At 44.1% G+C, this 19,301-nt stretch overlaps 1 protein-coding gene across 2 annotated transcripts in view; it reads right to left on the bottom strand.

Annotated features, from left to right (window-relative positions):
* MAP3K5 (mitogen-activated protein kinase kinase kinase 5) overlaps positions 1-19,301 on the bottom strand; it is a 1,111,277-nt gene that overhangs the window by 230,277 nt on the left and 861,699 nt on the right. For both annotated transcript variants that reach the window (XM_078649188.1, XM_078649189.1), the window contains exons 17-18: positions 17,946-18,082; positions 654-759 (exon numbers count right to left, since the gene is read on the bottom strand). In XM_078649188.1, the coding sequence (XP_078505314.1) occupies positions 654-759; positions 17,946-18,082 (243 nt within the window). The remainder of the gene's footprint in view (positions 1-653; positions 760-17,945; positions 18,083-19,301) is intronic.

The raw sequence follows: 19,301 nt of genomic DNA, 5'->3' as shown, positions 1-19,301 counted from the left end.
ACAGCAATGCACGGTTTAATTATACTCCTGCTCAAAAAGCTATAACAAAAATGTTCTCAACAATTTGATACTTTGAAATACGAGTTCACAGTACACTTCTTGTCTATCTTGGTTGATGGAAAAATGGGAAGTGTCGAATGAGACATGTAGGGGATGAACAGCAGGCAAAGCAGTACATATGCATGTGCCTTAGAAACCACCACAGGTAGCTCTACAGCACATTTCTGAGATTGCCTTCAAGATGACCCTGTTCCTGCTCAATGTCAAAGGGGAGCTAGAAGCTAAAGTAACACAAAATATAGGAAGCACTGGAGTATTTAACAATGCGCTTGTTTTCCTTCAAGGGTAGCAGGAGCAGCTTGCATTGTCCTGTTACCAAAATTGAAAAAGAACAAAAACTGCATATTCAGTTTGTGTAACCTGGATAGGTGTACAGGTGAAATATTTTGAGGGTTGAATGTCAGGCCAGTCATTTTTTTCCTGTGTATTAACCCCTCGCTTAGCTCCAGAGATCGAGGTGGACAACCGCACTATGAATAAAAGCACAATTGATATATGCATGAACACATCATATGCAGATATGCATTTATAAAAGCTTATTTTGTGCACGTAAATGTCACTTAGAGGTACATTCGGGTCTTGTAAGAACATACCTGTGAAGGTTTCAGTGCATGGGTTGATTCCTGCAAGTCTCTTAGAAGTCCCGAAATCCGAGATCTTCAGTACTCCACTATATGTATTTATTAATACATTATCCCCCTGAAAAAAACACGTTTTTAAAAAATAATATCACATTTTAAGTGAAAGTAGGTAAATTATCATATAAAACTCATATATGTTGTTTGATTGAGTACAAAATAACACAAATGCAAACTCACTTATTCAGACACCGCCATTACTTTAAATCACTCCACGATGGGGAGGAAGAACAAAGGTGAAAATCAATTTTGTGTATGAATTACTTTTGAAGACAATAACAGCTTGTCTATAAACACAACATTAAAATCAGTATTTTCCGACTATGGTATTTTCTTCTAAAAGCACTGCAAGAAACAGTTCTTTTCAGTTGGGTTAATCTTGGTGTTATATATTGCTGAGCACTGCTCTAGGCACAGTTAGCTCCATGGGAATGTTCTTTAAATCCAAAACACAAAATTGGTCATGAGAAGCCATTCCAATTCGGAAAATTGTGTTTGCCTTGATTTGTAAACAGGGTGAATGGTTCTATTGCCTATTTTTGTTAGCATAATGATATCAAAAAACTATTTAATAAGAAATATGTGGCAGGTAAAAGCCGGTTGCCTTCTAAGCACGCAGTTTATATAACAGACATTTCCGGACTCGTAAGGTCTGATGTTAGCCAAGACACTTTGATTTTACTAAAATTATATGTATAATGTATTTTTGGCCACCTCTCTCCATCCTTTGGTCTGTTGTTGTGTCATTCACATTTGGATTCCGCCCACTACAGCATGCAGCCTACTCAGTCACTGGCTAACTTCACTTTGAGGGACTGCATTCAGCCATTTCACAAGGAGCAAATCCACATACAAAGAAATTCCCTTCAGTGCAAGTGTTTATGTTTTTACTTCATTACTTTACTGTTGTTTTTGATTGTAGAGCTGATGTGATAGCAGGACATCTACCAGATGTAAGCACAGGGCACAGTTCAGCTTTTTTCAGTTCCCATCTCCTGCCAATGCTGTTGTAAATTCCTTTTGAAGTGGCCTTTGTTTATCTGATACCTTGCTTTTCCACACCACACCAGCAGCTCACATGAACTCTTAACACAAGCTCATGAGGGTTCCTTATGTTTACACGCATGTCTGTCTGTCATTCCTTCTTTAGTTGCTTTTCTTTCCTCTTTCATTCTTTCCTTTTTTCTTATTTCTTTCTTACCTCATTCTTTTCTCAATCTTTCCTTCATTCCTTCTTTGATTCTCAGTGGCGGCTCCTCCAAGTGGGCGGAGGAGCATCGCCCCACTGCTTTCTTGCAGTGCGAGAAGCAGAAACATGAAATGGTATTATAAATACCATGTTATGTTTCTGTTTCTCACAATGCGAGGAAGCAGAAGGGTTTGGTTGGGGGCGGGCGGGCGGGTGGTCCTGCTCGAGGGTAGGGGAGGAGTGGCTAGCCCAATGTTGCAGGCCCTTACTCTTTGGTCGGCCCTCTGGGGCCGACCAAACCAGTCGTGCGCACTCTCCCTTTTCTCCATGTAGGCTGCATGCAGCCTACATGGAGAAAATGGCCTCCCCATAGACGCCTGTGGGGTCAGCATCCCAACCAATCACAACACTGCCATTGCAGCGTTGTGATGGGCTATGGGGAGGGGAGGGAGGCTGCCTCCTTCCTGTTCCTGCAGAGGCAGGAGAGCTAGAGCAGACCGAGCAGAAGACGGAGGACCCGAGAAAGGCACTTTATCATTTTTTTTATTATATAGACCCCCCTTCCCTCGTGACCACTCGTCCGTCCCCCGCACAACCCAGTGCCCGCCCCCCCCACCTGAGAGCCATGCCAGCTGCGACTGTTTCTTTCTTACTCGTCCCCAGTGGTGGCTCCTCCACCTTAGCGCCCCACTGCTCCCTGAGCAATTAAAAATAGAAAAACAAAAAAATAATAACTTAACATTATCATCATTTTATTTAAGCATTCTGGCTCAGTTGGTTGGGATGTGGGGCGGGCTGGGCTGTTTAAAGGCTGAGGGAGGAGTGGTAGGCACTTCTTAAGTGTGCATGACATTTTGGCCGGCTGTCTCAGGCAAAATGTCATGCGCACTTTGCATGTTCTCCACCCAAGCTGCATTACAGCCTGGGTGGAGAACATGCCTAGTCTCCCAGTCCCTGTCTGAGAGTTGAACTATGGCGCTCAGACCAATCACAACACTGCTCTAAGGAAGCGTTGTGATTGGTATGGGGAGTCTGGGAGGCTTAGTGTTTCCTGCTGCCCAGCGAAAAGAGGACTGATCCAGGTAAGCAGATTTCTTTAAATTTTTTTAATTCCCTCCCCCCTCCGCTGCTCCCCCGCCCCCCTCGCACATTCGGTAGCAGCTGCTACTGCTCATCCTGCTTTCCTTACTTTCTTTCCACTTTCTTTCCTTTCTTCTTTCTTAATTCTTTTCTCTCTTACCTCTCTCTTTGTTGTTCTTTCATTCTTTTTTCTTTTTCTTTCTTCATTCATTACTCTTTTGTTCCTCATTGCTTTTTGCTTTCCTTCCTTCTTTCTTTCCTTCAGTCTTTACTTTCCTCCTTACTTTTTTCTTTCTTGCCTCCGGCTTTCTTTCTTTACCTCTTTCCTTGTTCTTACTTCCTTTCATATTTCTTTCCTCTCTCTTTCTTGCCTTTCTTTTGCTTCCTCTTTCTTTTTGTCTTGCGTTTGCTTTTTTTCTTTCATACATTCCACTTTCTTTCCCACCTTCCTCTTTCTTTCTGTCCTGCCTGTCTCGTTCTTTCTGTCTTGCCTTTCTCTTGCTTCCTCACACAAAGCAATTCCATTCAGGGCCAGGGAGTACTATGGAAATGTGTGCTTTTTAGAGACCAATACAATATTTTGTTTTTTAGCCAATGCTTTTATTTAGAATGATGAGGGCCCGACAACTTCCCAAACAATAAAGTTTTGCAAAAACCACAACAAAACAAAACAAGCATTGGCATAGCCAATAAGTCTCGCTTTTTGGATCGTATAAGTATTTAGTTATGCAGCAGAATATCCTTGGTGCAACAACACCAACTGTTGCATGGCTAAACACTTATAAGGTCCCAAATGTGAGACCTATTGGCTATACCAATGCTTGTTTGACATAGAGAGCACGCCGCCTGCAAAGGTCCGTGGTTCGATCCTGGGTTTCGGCAGTTGCTTAATCTTCAACATCAAGCAACACTCCTTAGCTGGCAAAGGTTCCTCTTCGAGTGAGCTGGGAATGGTGGACTGGGCCACGGTCCCCTTCCAGGAGCAGAGTTTCTTAAAGGGACAGGGATGCTAAGAAATGCGTTACTTACCTGTAACTGCAGTTATCCAGTATTGGTGTCTTTCATAGATTCACATGCCTGAATCATTCCCCGTCGTCGAGACGGGAGTCTCCGGTACATAGAAAAGCAATGTCCTATAGACATATATAGAGACAAATAGGCCTAAGGGCCTCGCCTTAGTAGCCTATCTATGTCCTTTTGTAAAAAGGACCAAACTCCAGAAGGTAGCCAATCAGCTACCACCTCCCTCTAGAACCTTCCTGTCAGGAGCCTCAGTCTCTCAGATTTTCATACGCACCAAGCTAGGTAGGCGTAATACTGTTAGAGAAATTAGTGAGTCCTTCCAGGGGAGGCGGGAGGGTTGCATGTGAATCTATGAAAGACACCAATACTGGTTAACTGCAGTTACAGGTAAGTAACGCATTTCTTATCCAGTATTATGGGTGTCTTTCATAGATTCACATGGCTGAATCAGAGTAGCAAGCAATACATCATGCACATTTCTGATGGAACAGCATATACCAGTATGTCGATAAGATATATCATGCGACTATGAGCCATCAATAAATAACAAGAAATAAGTAAATAAATGTGCATACCAGCGAAGGATGGCGGGAAGGAGGAAGGCTCACCTCATTGGAATAGATGGCGAAGCACAGCCTGGCCCACTGCTGCATCCTGCATCAGTTCCGTATCCAGGCAGTAGTGCCTGGTGAAGGTATGCGGCGACTTCCATGTCGCTGCTCTGCAAATGTCCAGTATTGGCACCCCAGCGAACAGTGCAGCCGATGTGGACACAGCTCTTGTAGAATGAGCTCTTACTTTGGAGTGCAATGGCTGTCCGGCTCTGTTGTGGCAAAAGGCAATTGCCGAAGATATCCATCTTGAAATACTTTGTTTGGAAAGCGGCATGCCTTTCCTTGGTCTACTAAAAGCGATGAATAGCTGATTTGTTTTCCTGAACTGTTTTGTCTTGTCAAGGTAAAATTTAAGACACCTCTTCAGGTCCAAAGAGTGCAGGGTTCTTTCAGCTGCAGTGCTGGGATTTGGGAAGAATGATTGGAGGACTATAGGCTCATTTAAATAGAAGTCCGACGGGACCTTAGGAATAAACCGAGGATTAGTTCTTAAGACCACTCTGTCTTCCTTAAACTGCATGAAGGGATTTTGCATGGAAAGAGCCTGTACTTCACTGACCCTTCTTGCTGAGGTCCGTGCCAGTAGGAGGGCTGTTTTCCAGGAGATGTATTTGACTTCTGCCCTGTGAATGGGTTCGAAAGGGTGTTTCCTCAATTGGTTGAGGACCACATTGAGATGCCATGTTGGTGGAACCCTCCGTGGCCGAGGAAAGGATCTATAGAGTCCTTTAACCCCTTTGACACTCATGACGAGCTGGGCTCGTCATGAGGTAGCCTCCTCGCACGCTCATGACGAGCCCAGCTCGTCATGTAAAGTGCGGTTTTAAAAAACTCAGCACAGGAGCGGAATAACGCTAGCGCGCATGCGGTTAAGGAACTGTTTTATTAACCTGTGTGACCAGAGAGAGGGCCCTTTTGAAGTTCTTGTATACCGTGAAATCGCCGCCAAATGAACTCTGATGGAGGCGTGCGCAAGGCCCGACTGTGCCAGGTGTAGCAGGTATGGTAGTAGCTGCTCCGGAGTAGCCTGAAAGGGATGTAGACATTTGTCCTTACACCAGATGCAAAAGCGTTTGCACTTTAAGGAATAGGTTTTGTTTGTGCTCTCCGCTCTTGCCTTCGCGAGGACATCTTTGCACTTCTGCGGGATGTCTTGCTGGCAGAACTCTCGGTACTCAGGAGCCAAGCCGACAATCTGAGTGATTTCAGATTCGGGTGCTGTACTTGGCCGTTGGAAATCGTGAGCAGGGATGGATGTTGATACAGACGGATTGGCGGGTGAACTGAGAGGCGATGGAGGTCCGTGAACCAATGCTGCCTCGGCCAGAACGGAGCAATCAGAATCAGAGTGCAGTGCTCTGTCTTCATCTTTCTGAGGACTCTTGGTATCAGAGGGTACGCCGGAAAGGCGTACGCAAACACGTTGTGCCAGGCGATGGAAAATGCATTTCCGAGGGACCTTAACTGGGGATGCCAACTTGCGAAGTTGCGGCATTTGGCGTTCTCCCTGGTGGCAAAAAGGTCGATCTGCGGTGTCCCCCATTCCGAAAAGATGTGATCTAGCACCTCTTGGTCGAGCTCCCATTCGTGGGACATAGATCTCTGTCTGCTTAGAGCATCTGCTATGACGTTGTCCTTGCCTGGGACATACTCCGCTTTTAACGTGATACTGTGGAGCACAAGCCAGTTCCAGATTTTCTGCGATTCGCGAGATAGTGTGAGCAAACGCGTTCCTCCCTGCTTGTTCAAGTAGTGCATCGTCGTAGTGTTGTCGGTCCTGACGAGCACTGGGGAGTTCTTGATGCGCGGTAGGAAAGCCTGCAGAGCTAGAAAAACTGCCCTCAGCTCTAGGAGGTTGATATGGAGCTGTTTTTCCTGGTCCGTCCACTTGCCGCTGATCTGCAATTCCCGGAGGACCGCTCCCCATCCCTCTAGAGAGGCATCCGTTGTTACCACATGTGGGGCTGCAGGAAGCAGGAATGGTAGCCCTTGTGAGAGGTTCTTGAGCGACCTCCACCAGAGTAAGGCCTTGGTCATTTGTTGAGTTATCACAATGCGATCCTCGAAAGAACCTGTGCTTTGAGTCCATTGCCTGGTCAAGGCCTCCTGCAGTGGGCGCATTCTGAGCCGACAATGGGGAATAAGCAGGATACACGAGGACATCATCTCCAAGAGGGACTTGAAAGTACGGACCAGTAAATTTTTCTTCGAGGCTACTGCGGTGGCCAGAGTGATAAGCTTGTGCTTTCTCTCCTGAGATGGGAATGCTTTTGAACATTCCGTATCCAATGTCGCCCCGAGAAAGGTAAGAACTCGGGAGGGCTGTAGAGTAGACTGCTTGTGATTGAGCGTCAGGCCCAGGTGCTGGAAAAGATTGAGACAGGCGCTGGAGGACTTGGCTGCGCCTTTCATAGATGGTGCTTTCACCAGCCAGTCTTCCAGATATGGGAAGACCTGGTGTCCATGCTGTCGTAGGAAAGCCGCCACTGGAGAGAGGCACTTGGTGAATATCCGAGGCGACGACTTGAGGCCAAATGGGAGGACACAGAATTGAATAGTGTTGACCCGCCACTGCGAATCTGAGGAATATCCTGTGGCCTTTGTGAATAGGGATGTGGTAATATGCGTCTTGCAGATCTAAAGACGTCATAAAGTCCCCTTCCTCTAGTAACCCCAAAATCTCCTGGATCGTAACCATGCGGAACGATTGACTCTTCAAGAATGCGTTGAGTGCCCTGAGATCTAAGATGGGCCTCCATTTCTTCCCTTTCTTTTGTATCAGAAAGAAGCGGGAATAAAATCCTTTTCCTCTGTGAGCTGATGGTACTCGCTCTATTGCTCCTTTCTTCAACATAGAAGAGACCTCTTGAAGGAGGAATCGTAAATTCCTGTGTTGCATTTTGCGAGGAGGAGTTGTCGGGGGAATCGATTTGAATTCCAACGAATGTCCGAATTGGATCAATTGGAGCACCCAATTGTCAAGGAAGTGTGTCAGTTTTCCTCCAAGTTTAAAAAAAATTAGATTGTGGACGAACTGGCTGCTGGAAAAGGTCATTGGCGTCCGCCAGTGGGTTTCCTTTGGTTTTTTCCCCTGTAGTTGGACTTTCCATACGAGGTCTGGCGACCTTGTTGCTGCTGTCGCTGTTGGTATTGCAATCCGCCTTGATTATAGGAGTATGTGGATTTGTTTTGGTAAGATCCTTTGTAAGAGGATTGACCTCTACCCTACTCCCTCGAAAGGACTGGCTCCTAAACTGTAGTGTGCCAAGCGCCCTTGCCGTGTCCGTATCTTTCTTGATCGTTTGTTAGGCCTCGTCGATTTTCTCCCCAAAGAGGTGTTGGCCATCGTAAGGCATGTCCAGTACCTTAGTTTGGACCTCTTGGCGAAAAGATGTAGCTTTAAGCCACCCCTGCCTTCGCAAGACCGCAGCCCCTGCCAGCTGTCTGAAGCCGGTCATTGCAACATCCATCGCACAATCAATAAGTTCCGATGCGAATGTTTGGCCCTCTTTAAGGAGTGATTGAACCTCCTCTTTCACGGTGTCTGGTAGCTCCGCCAGAAACGGAGCAATATCCTCCCACAATTGCCTGTTGTAGCGGCCCAGCAGCGCAATGGAATCAGCTACTTTCACAGTCATGGCCGACGTGGTGGAAAAGCGTTTGCCAATACTCTCTCGTTTCCTGCCCTCCTTGTCCGGCGGAGCTGACAATGGAGATGACGGATTCCTAGAATTTTTCTGTGCCGCCTGGGTCACCACAGATTCTGGCTTGGGATGACCAGTAAGGCAGGCTGGCGCTGTTGTTGGTGCCTTATACTTTTTGTCCAGCCGTGGTACCACAGCTGAGACTGAGGCTGGTGTCTGCATCAGCTGTTTTCCCTGCTCCCATATATGGTCAATGATAGGAATTGATCTGGTTGTTTTCTTAACCGGGTCTTTAAAATCATACAGGAAACAGTCTGTTTCATGAGATTCCATCGTCATATGGAATCTTTTGGCCGCTCTCTCCACTAAGTTGTGAAATCCGCCAATGTCCACTGGCGGTGAGTCTGAGGTAGTGGGCTCAGGTGTGGCAGGAGAAGGAGCGATGTAGTCCTCATCATCTCTATGGTCAGACTGGTCATCTCGGACCTCTCCATCCTCCGGTTCTTCAACTTCCTTGTCAGAAGACGGGACATCCTGCACTGGCTCTCTTTCCTGACGGATCACTAATGGTGATGGTCTAGGCCGTGAAGATGGCGTCGGTCCAGATGTAGCTGGATTTGTCCCCGTTGATGGAGCAGAGGTCGATTCAGGAAATCGCTGCTTGTAGTCTTGAATCAAGAACTGCAAGTCTGAAACTATAGACACTGGAAGGCATACCATTGGCGTGACTTGCGTCTGGACTTGTGAATGCTCAGTCTCTTCTGTAAATTCCACTTCATCCTCCTCATCATCAGTGCTTTGGCACTTCACTATTAGGTGTGAAGGACTGATGGCCTGTCCGTACGGATCCTCGTCTGAGTCCTCGTCCTGCAGTAGGCAAGTTGGGGGCAACCTTTGCACCCTACTGGGAGACGTTAAGTCTGGTGTTATTGACTTTTTTGTGCCCTTTTTTCCTAGAGGGGTTTGATGCAAATCGTCTGCTGGTGTTAATGGCCCAGTCGTCGATGGTGGGATCGTAGACGGCTGAATGGCAGCTGACGACAGAGAAATCAGCTCCGATTGCTTCCATAGTGTCGACGATGACGTCGTCGACGGTGTCGTCGTCGACTGAATAGCAATCGTCGTCGTTGGCGCCTTCGTCGACAGTACCTTCGTCGACGGAACCTTCATCGGCAGCACCTTCGTCGACGGTGCACTCGTCGACGGTGCACTCGTCGACGGTGTCCTCATCGTCGTCTATGTCTTCGTCGACGGCACGCTCGCCGACGAGAGTGTCTTTGTCGACGGCGTAGGCGTCAACGGTTTTGGCTGCGCCGTCGACACTGATGTCGTCGTTGACGTCGCCGACGAAATCTTTATCGTCGTCGATGGCTTTTTAATGAGGATAATCGACAACACAGGCCTACCCTCCGTCGACACCGTCGTCGAAGAGAAGGCTGACGACGCCGTCGACACAGTCGTCGGCAACGTCAAAACATAGACTGGAGACACAGTCTTCTTCTGCGCTGAGGAAAGCGTCGACGAAGTCGTCGTCGATGACAGCGCAGGCTTCCTGAAGGCAGGAACCTCCTTGTCAGACGTTTTGGATTTTGCCTCTGAAGTCTTTTTGACAGTCTTTTTAGGAGGAACGTCTGTAGGGCTAGGGGAAGCAACCCTTGGCCTCTTCAAGGATAATTTAGAGGAAACAGAAGCTATCTCACCGTCCTCTGAAGACTCCAGGTTGTCTCTGGTTTTCAGCCTGTTCAACCAGAGTAATAGTCGTCCTTCTCTGTCTTTTAGAGTTTTTGCAGAGAATGTTCTACAAATTCTACATTCTTTTGGAGTATGGTCCGGATAAAGACAGTATAAGCAGGTTTCATGCTTATCATCAATATGGAGCCTCTTCTTACCACAAGAAGAGCAAGCTCTGAAGAGACCCTTCTTCTGTTGATCAGCCATGGTAGAACTATGAAGAAAATATCCAATTTCTGTGAAGAAAAGAGTTTAAACAAGGAAACCTGAGGAGAACTCAGGTGGAGACTCCCTAGCATAACGTGCGGTAGAAAATCTGAGAGACTGAGGCTCCTGACAGGAAGGTTCTAGAGGGAGGTGATAGCCGATTGGCTACCTTCTGGAGTTTGGTCCTTTTTACAAAAGGACATAGATAGGCTACTAAGGCGAGGCCCTTAGGCCTATTTTTCTCTATATATGTCTATAGGACATTGCTTTTCAATGTACCGGAGACTCCGGTCTCGACGACGGGGAATGATTCAGGCATGTGAATCTATGAAAGACACCCATAATACTGGATAAGCACTGTACTGTTTTAAGGGGGAGGTGCCAGCGAGAGTCGGCAGGACTGGGGGCTGTTAAAGATCCAGCTTACTAGACGGGGCAATTCCGGCACTGCCAAACACTTAACGGCAGACCTGGGCACTGGTGTCCCCGAAAAGGTTGAGGCATCACACAGTGGAAGTAAGCACAATAGCAAGGCCCCGGTTATCAAAGAAGGACGCGGGGACGCAGTTCATCTTGGGGTTAATTCTGTGGCGTACCGAGCATAGTGGTCGGGCGTGGGTAGAGCTTGTGGAGCACGAGAGTGAGCGGGAATCCCTAAGGAAGCGAAAAAGGTAAGTGTTTCTGGCTCTGGTTTGATTGTGATGGTGATGGGTCCCTCGAAAGAGGAGGGTTCAAACCCCAACAGCGGTGGCAGGCGCAATGTTGGTCAGTACTACTATATGGGTGACATGAGTTATGGTGTTTTTAATGCTGGTACTGACCACAAGCCGCGCCTCTCTCCTCCACCCCCCGCACCACTGCCCCTTAATGTGACCTTGGTGGAGAGCGTGTTGCACAGAGTGGTCAGTAGTGGGCAGCGATGGCACACTCGCATGCCAAAATGATTAAGTGAAGTTGGCGAATACGGCTTTTTACCCAGTGCGCGCTTAGTTTTACCCGGGAGAAACTTATGTGGCAGAACCAGTGTTTTGAGGTAAAATGAACTTTAAATTGTGGTGTTCCGAAGTTGATGAATATTGTGGGGCCAGGCAACACGAGGTACAGGTAGTGTCTTGGGGACAAGTCTTTGTGCATGTTGTGATCGGTACATAAGCAAAGTTAAACTTGGCCTGGCGGGCTGTCTTGAATGGTTCCTTGTGTTTTCACCATCCACTCACTGTCAGACAGTCAGTGTAGGTAAACCTTATTGAGAACTCTTTGTCTGATTGTGCCAAAATAGACCAGGTTCACACCACATGTCAATGGCTAAATGATTATGGGGGCTGGGCAGGTTTACAGGAGGGTTCCGTTATTGTGAGTGACCAAAGTACTCTGGGGGCCTGTGATCCCTTTTAGGCGCCAGCCCGAGTGGCTCATAGAGCGGGGCTGCTGTTCAACAAGACTGTACATTAGGACAGGAGGAAAGGGTCGGGTGCTGCATACATAAACGGGTAAAGCAGCATTACGCTATGAAACTACTCACTTGGCATAGTAGGGAACATATCTATTTGGCCGGGTCTGATTAATAATTAAACGCTGCGAGTCTGCACCCGGGCACCCATGTGGTCACAAGGCGAATATAATTAGATATATGCTCAGTTTATCTGCAAGCAGCATAAGGATTCGGGGGTATATCTTAGTAACTGCAAACAGCAGCACAATGCTTTTGAGCCGTGGCAACGCCCCCCCTGTCCTCTATTCTAATTCAGTTTAGTCTGGCCACTATTTGCGTTATCAGACATGATCTTGAGTACACACAAAGGAGAGAGAAGCAATAAGAGGGTAATGGGTAAACTGTGGCAAAGGCAACAAGCTGTTGTACATATACTGCTCTTCTCCTCTCTTTTCGTCGCACTTTAAATGAGCCTTTTACCAAGATGCCTCACGCGGTAGCAAGGGAGGGGGCCTGCGCGATTCCCTTGCGGGAGCATGCGACCATATGGCGCCACCATATGGCGCCGCGCGCTCCCGCAAGGAAATCGCCAGACGTGCACGCGTTGCCATTGCAAGTAATGCAACGCATGCACATTTTTGTCCCCAAAGCTGTGCCGATGGCATTAGGTCTCTCACTCTTATGCAGCGCATGCGCGCTGTGTCGGCGAGAACTAACAAAATTGCCAAAGGACTGGCGACCAACACCAGACTAAATGGATTTGCCAAATGCTTGTTTTTTTTCTGAGCGATCACTTTCGGGGCTTTTTTTAAACAATTGTTCAGCACATTTCAATCTCAAAGTGACTCTGGGTGCCTCTGTGGGAAGGTGAGGGGACAGCCATGAGGTATGACACTGGTGTTGCTAAGTAATGTAACTTAACTTCCTTACATGGAGAGTCAAGAATGACTTACATTTAGGAAGAGAAGACGATTTAGTGTGTCAAGCAGGCCCAAACTAGCCACTGACCCTTCATACAATCTGTATGATCCTATACATACAGGTCACAAACTCCATTCTTAATCAAGCTTTCAGCGTGATTAGCAAACACTTATAATTTTAGGTTTGTTTTACTAGCCAATACTTAGAGTCACAAACTATAATCAAGCAGCTTCAGTGTGTGAAAATTAACTATGACACAACAAAAAAATTACTCTTATAAATGTGTTTATGTTTTATGAAGTAGGTTTGCCACACAACCTCCAGAGAAGCAAAAATGTAACAATATTCTGGATCGAAGTATGGAAGTGTAGCCAGGGCTTTATAACACTAACTCACTTGCTGGGTCATCCATTTGAAATGAGCCAGATCCTTAATAAATACAAAACAAGAGCGTCCAGGAAACCCTCCAGGACATCAACAGCAGCATACTGAACTCAGTTGATGGATCCTTCAAAAAGACTACCATCACGATCCAGTGTACACAAACTATGGATGTTGGTAAAAATCCACAGGTTGTGTTTCATGTGCTTGATGATGTTGTTCGCAATAAGCATACAATTTTAGCAGCCAGTGTTTGCAGGATGCATGTAGTGGACTTGGTATGTTGCAACTTCTACTGTGTTTCATAGATGGGTCTACCAAGTGTGGACAGATGCCGGTGTTTTAGCATGAGGCCTAATTCAGTGAATTACTTGAGCAAAAACATACTAGTACTGCCAGAAGCCAATGACTGCTTGTGAATCAGAATCATATGCAGCCTCGGTCCACACTCAGCAAAGTCATCCTGGCAACAGCTCACAAATGCAATCATCAGCAAGTTTCCTATATAGGTTATCTCATAAAAAGATGTAACAAGGGTTCTACCGGTCACGGAACATGGCTGGTAGATTTCACCAGCTTGTTTGGATTTAAGCAACTGAATGACATGGCCCATATTCAGGATGGATCCTGCATTCCTATGTGGATTAGTCTGCGTTTCCTTTGTTAAAGTTGAAAGCCCAGGCGGAGAAGTCGGTGTACACATTTAAATACAATACAAAGAAAGGTACATTGAAATCGGAATGGGATATGAACCTAATGAGAATCAAGAGAAAAGAAAGAAAAAACTAAAAGATATGGAGAGAAAAGTGAAGCATTAATTACAAAAAAAAGTGGTGCATAAGCATAGAGGCAAACAATTGGACCAGCAAATAATTATGTCAAGAAGAAACAAGCTTTATAATAAATGTTTAGTTTTAGCAAAAATAAGCACAGAGTGCACATTCTGGGTATTAAACAGCTGAACAGAAACAGGATTGTGTAACTGTCAAAATGTGCTCAGGAAAGGTAAAATGATGATACAAAATAAGTCCAAGATCAAGATCACAATTAGTAGTAGATAAAAAGGAAGGAGAAAAGTGATCGAAAGAGACCCAAACTGGATGTGGCTAGATAAAAACCAAAATAATTCCAGTCTACATTGGGTTTAAATGTAAATACTTCAATTGCCCACACATTTTCAGAAAGACGACCTGAATGCAATAAGAAAAAGAAGAAAATGAAAAATACATTTTTGCCTCATCCCCATAAAAAGGGAAACTAAAATCCAAACAAAATAATAATTGTAAAAATGGTATAGTGTAAAAGGAGACCTAAAACATGCAATTCCGTGTAACAAAGAGTGAGATGCGGATGCATTCCAAGAGACAAGTAATGTTTATTACATAAATATAACACAAAAGAAGATAATAACAATCTCAGAAACCTTTAAACTGAAAACGTTAGTACATAAGTATAAAGTGGTTAGCACCTGTAGCTTAATTTAATAGAATGAATACAGAAGAAAATAATTGTGTGCCGAGCTTTATGTTCAGGAGGAAAATTTGACGATGATGTACGAAATAGAAAAGTAAGATAAACACGTAGGATAGAAGCAGATTTAATAAGCGAAGTAGGCAGAAGATCAAAAGGCATCTTAGTAGATTTATTAGAAGAAATCAAATTAGATGTCTTAAGTTCAGAAATAGAATTATACGTTTAAAAAGTTGAGTTGATTGAACAGAAGGGGACCAGCGTAAAAAACAAACTTGAGGGAAGACAGGAAAAAAGGAACATATTAACTCAATTTGAGAGATCATTTTAGAGATGAAGTTAAAATAAAATCTTTGATAGGCACAACAGATAAGACGAGGAGGCCATGAAGGAGGTAGAAGCAACTGATTAGGAAAGGTAGAAAGATGGCTAGAACTAAATAATACATCTGAATTATGAGAGGAAAATATTGTTTTAGTTAATTCAAGAGTGGTTTATGTAAAGCCTGAAATTAAGCAAAAGTATCAGAATTATGGGAGTTCCGCCAACATCTCTCAGCTCCAAGTGTACATGACTTTCTAAGAGCATTAGTTAACCAAGGTGGGAAATTTGCGAGTAGTTGATGGATTTTAGAGAATGTCACATGTCAAATCCGAATAGATGATGAAATTAAAAAAATAACAAATTCAAGATTTAAAGCAAAGCAGAAGCTCGGATTAGGTAGCAAGTTGTTTGCAGAGGATGCTACAGGTAGCAAAAGTAGTGATTCATAAACCTTCACATAAAAAGAGAAATAAGTCTCTAATTGTGTCGAACTATTTAATATAAGCAGAATTGTAGGGGAAAAAGTAGCAGCCAGTTGGGGGTGAAGGAGAGAAACAATACTAAAACAAGATCGAGTCACTCTTAGATGGTGAGGTAAAGGGTATTTCCTGATTTGTTGATCCAAGGAGAAGAATAAATAAAACAAGATCCTAATCATCATTAAAGAAAATAAATGAACGGGGTGCAGGCAAAAGGTAAGAATTGGTTAATGGTTAGAAAGAAGAAAACAAAATTCAAATAAACAACACAGTCAAAAAGGTAATCTGTTGTGACAAAACGTTTCATTGGATAGCTCTTGAAAACAGGTACATGTCAGTCCATACTTCCAAATCTAGCCACACAATGCACACTCTTAAACAGTGAAAGAAGAAAATCCTAATCGGTGAATGATCCTACATTCTAAATAGCAAATTTTATGTTCAGGTAAAAATGGAAATCAGATAAAATTTTAAAGGCATCAATTTTTTGGGGGATCCAATAAGGTCGTCCCGAGAAGGGCTTTTTATGCTGTGGAGAAATAGATAAACAAAGAATCACAGTCAGTGAAAGATAGCTCACTAGCCCTTCCCTGATGACAAGCACTGATGTTGTTTTCCAGTTAAATGAAAGCTGCCATTTGCACAGCAAAAGAACAGAGTGTGACAGTGCAAACACTTAAAACAATATTTCTTGGCAATCGGTGTTCGCTCCATATCCAGAATGAACCCAACTGGGTGGCATATTTCCAAGTGAAAGGTAGAATGAACGGCGCTTGTTACAGTAAGCTGAACAGAGCCAGAATTAGAAGTAACAGCCTTCTACCTCCAGCAGAAATAGAGACTCCTGACCAGTATCATCACCACCACAGGCTTTGTGTTGATTGTCTTATTCAACAGTTGTTCTCAAACCAATTATGGAACACGGCCTGAACGTTTGAACTATAGTGAGTTTGAACCATAGTGAGTCTGTACCCTAGTATTACTAAAGGTTTGTCTAAATGGCTCAACAAAACATGTAGGCCACAACACCTAGAAGACTACAACGAACCCAGTGTAGTGGAGGAAATCAGTGAAGGCCTATTACTTGTCTGGCTAATTCTCCTGTTTTTGTTGGCACCAGACATCAATCGTCATTATCCACCATTGTCCTCCTGGCTATGAGATGCCCAGGAGGTCCCCGAGCATGAAATGCTGTGATTGTGAATTAGCCTCCAGTATTGCAAACGCTCTTACTTTCACTGCCATGATGCCATGGGTGGCTTAGCAAAATTATTTACTCACACCCGAAAAACAAAATTATTTACTCACACCCGAAAAACAATCTGCCCACTGCAAAAACAGGACACAGCTCCAGGTATAGCAGGAAACTAGAAGTAGGGGGAGGTTAAGGTGCAGGCCCAGTCATGAGCCAGGCAGTATTATCATCCTTGCAGTTCTTGATAAACATGGTATGTGACTCAAAAAAGCATTGACTATGAAGAATTGTGGAACAGCTGACTTTTAAAAGGACTTTTAATAAAGCTGTTAAAATAGTAATTGTAGTCCATAACCAACAAACATGTTCTAGAACGTAAACCTGAAAATATCCTTAATCTATAAAACATCAACATTCTGTGACTTTGAAACACATGTAATAAACCCCCAAAACAGGACACCTAGGATGCTGATCCTACGGCGGTTAGGACACGCTGTTGACTCCGGTAAATGGCTGTTAACAATGGCATCACCAGATTTTTGTAGACATGTTCTCAACACCAAACATAACGCTTCACAAAACGTTCTAGTTCCTTGTAATGCCAGCTCTGGAGCGCGTCATGTTCAGTGTTAAGGAGTCTATAGCCTTATGTTCTAGATACATCAGGATTGGGGTAAAGTGGATCCATTTTTAAGATTTCGACTTTTAGCTTCAATTTTTACACTGGTGTTAAAGAACATTATGGTGCGTTTCGGGTGCATGTTTGAAAGTTCTCAAATACTGGCACACCGCAAATGTTTTTCAATATTTACAAGAATGGTGAGCAATACTCATGCACTAGGTATCCTCCTTTGGACAATATAAGCACAGGCCTTCAGTGCTTAACGCTTTAAAATGAAATGCTTTTTTCAAGAGTCAGTGTTTATAACACAGAACATGGCAAGTTATTTCAGTAAAAAAATGTCAAAGCTAATTTGTGACCCGAATCAGAAAAACTTAAATGGGTTGGAGTCTCGAAACATAATTGGTTGCATGTGAACCTCACCACTGCCAAAGTATTTCAACATTTTTTCATGACTGGGGTAAAAGGCATTTTTATTTTTAGCAAGACTGCAGAGCCCAACAATGACACATTTCTGTAAAAGACAGTGAGCTTTTCTGATCAGCAAGTGTTGCAAAAACTCAACCGAATATTGCCAAAGCTGAAATGAATTGGGGTGCACTTTTACAAGCGCACCCTCTCTAAATAATATTGATCTTCCTTGACACATCTTCAATAAACTTGATCAGTAAATTAAGAGTGGCTCTAGAATATTTTCGGGAAAAATGTATGAAGATCTGTTTAAATGGGTTAACAAATGTATTCCAGCATATAACTGCTTGAAAGAGTGGAAGATAGGCTGTATTCTAATGTGCGGAGTTTCAAATGCCATCTAACCTATATTTCCCAACCCCTTTTGCTTGTATGCCAGAGTATTACTGTTTTATAATGACAGAGAGGGAACTGGCAAGATAATATTGTTCTATCCTCCAAATTATTTCAAGCACTTTAAATACCTTTATGTCACGGTGAACAATTTGGTTGTCATGGAGGTATTTCAGGCCTTCGAGAATCTGCTTGGTGTAAAAACCAATAGTGTGCTCGTTGTCCTTCAGTGGTCCCCACTTTGATCGCAGAAGTGCAGAGAGACTACCTAAAATGACAAAACACGGTTAGCGAGTCTGCGAGTATGAGCCCTTCCGATGAACATGTTTCGGCCTACCTGTTTGGTTTCCAGCTCAAAAGACGGATATAGATCAGACATACATTTATGCCATGGTACAGCATGTAATTTACAGCAACTCTACTAACGAATACACCATTACAACAGTGCACAGGTCAAACTCCATAGTATTGCCATAGTGCATCAAAACTCACATGAGAAAACACAGTTAACTGCCTCAGCTCTTGCATGTTACAATGATTTCACTCAGGAATAAACTCACCTAACAATCACAAGGTCTCTTCAATGTGATTTTACTATACTGCACACATTTTTTTTAAAATAGTTTAAACAGTCTAAAATCATCACCAACTCTCTGTACCAGTTTTATATTATTTATTTTGAAGGTTTTATATAGCGCTAGCTCCACCCGAGGGTATCAGAGCGCTGTACATCAGACATGAAAATAAACAAAAAAACAACAACAGCAATGAACGAAACAAATTATACATGTGGTCAGACAAAAGAAAAGGAATAATTTAGAGTACATAGTGAGTAGAGTACATATAAGATAAACAGAAAACCAATTGAAAGAACCAGAATGTTGTTATAAATAATAATATTACAGTATGCCAAGGAGGACTCAGTGGACATAGTAGGGTGTGTTGGGGGTCTAATAAGGGGGGGGGGGATGAGGAGGGTGTCAGGAGGGGGGTGAGTGAGTGTGGGGGGAAGGCGGAGTTGCCTAAGTAAGGAGGAGGGAGATTAGTCAGGAAGGAGATCAGGGATTTAATTTCCCCAAAATTTAGTGAGAAAGTGAATTTTAAGGTTTCTTTTGAAACTGGCATAGGAGGGGTTGCATCGAAGGTCTTTTGGGAGGGCCTTCCAGATGGTTGGGGCCTTGCCAGAGAAGGAGCGGGATTTCAAGGCGTTTTTTTTAGTAGGGGGAGTAAAAGAAGAAGAGTGTTGGTGCTTCTCAGCGTTCGGGCAAAGCCAGCTTTTTTGAGTTTAGTTGTGAGGTAGGTTGGAGTCTTCTGATATAGGGCTTTGAGTGTAATACAGGCAATTTTATAGGAGGATCTGCCTTCAATGGGGAGCCATTTGAGGGTCTTGAGGGCAGGGGAGATGCAGTCAAAACGTTTACAGTTTGTTGTTAGTCTGGCTGCGAGGTTAAGGATGGATTTGATGGGGGCAAGGTAGATTTTGGGAG

The sequence above is a fragment of the Lissotriton helveticus genome, chromosome 6, assembly GCF_964261635.1.
Source record: "Lissotriton helveticus chromosome 6, aLisHel1.1, whole genome shotgun sequence".
Classification (NCBI taxonomy): domain Eukaryota; kingdom Metazoa; phylum Chordata; class Amphibia; order Caudata; family Salamandridae; genus Lissotriton; species Lissotriton helveticus.
The sequence above is the reverse complement of the archived record's forward strand: the minus strand, read 5'-3'. Positions and strand labels throughout refer to the sequence as shown.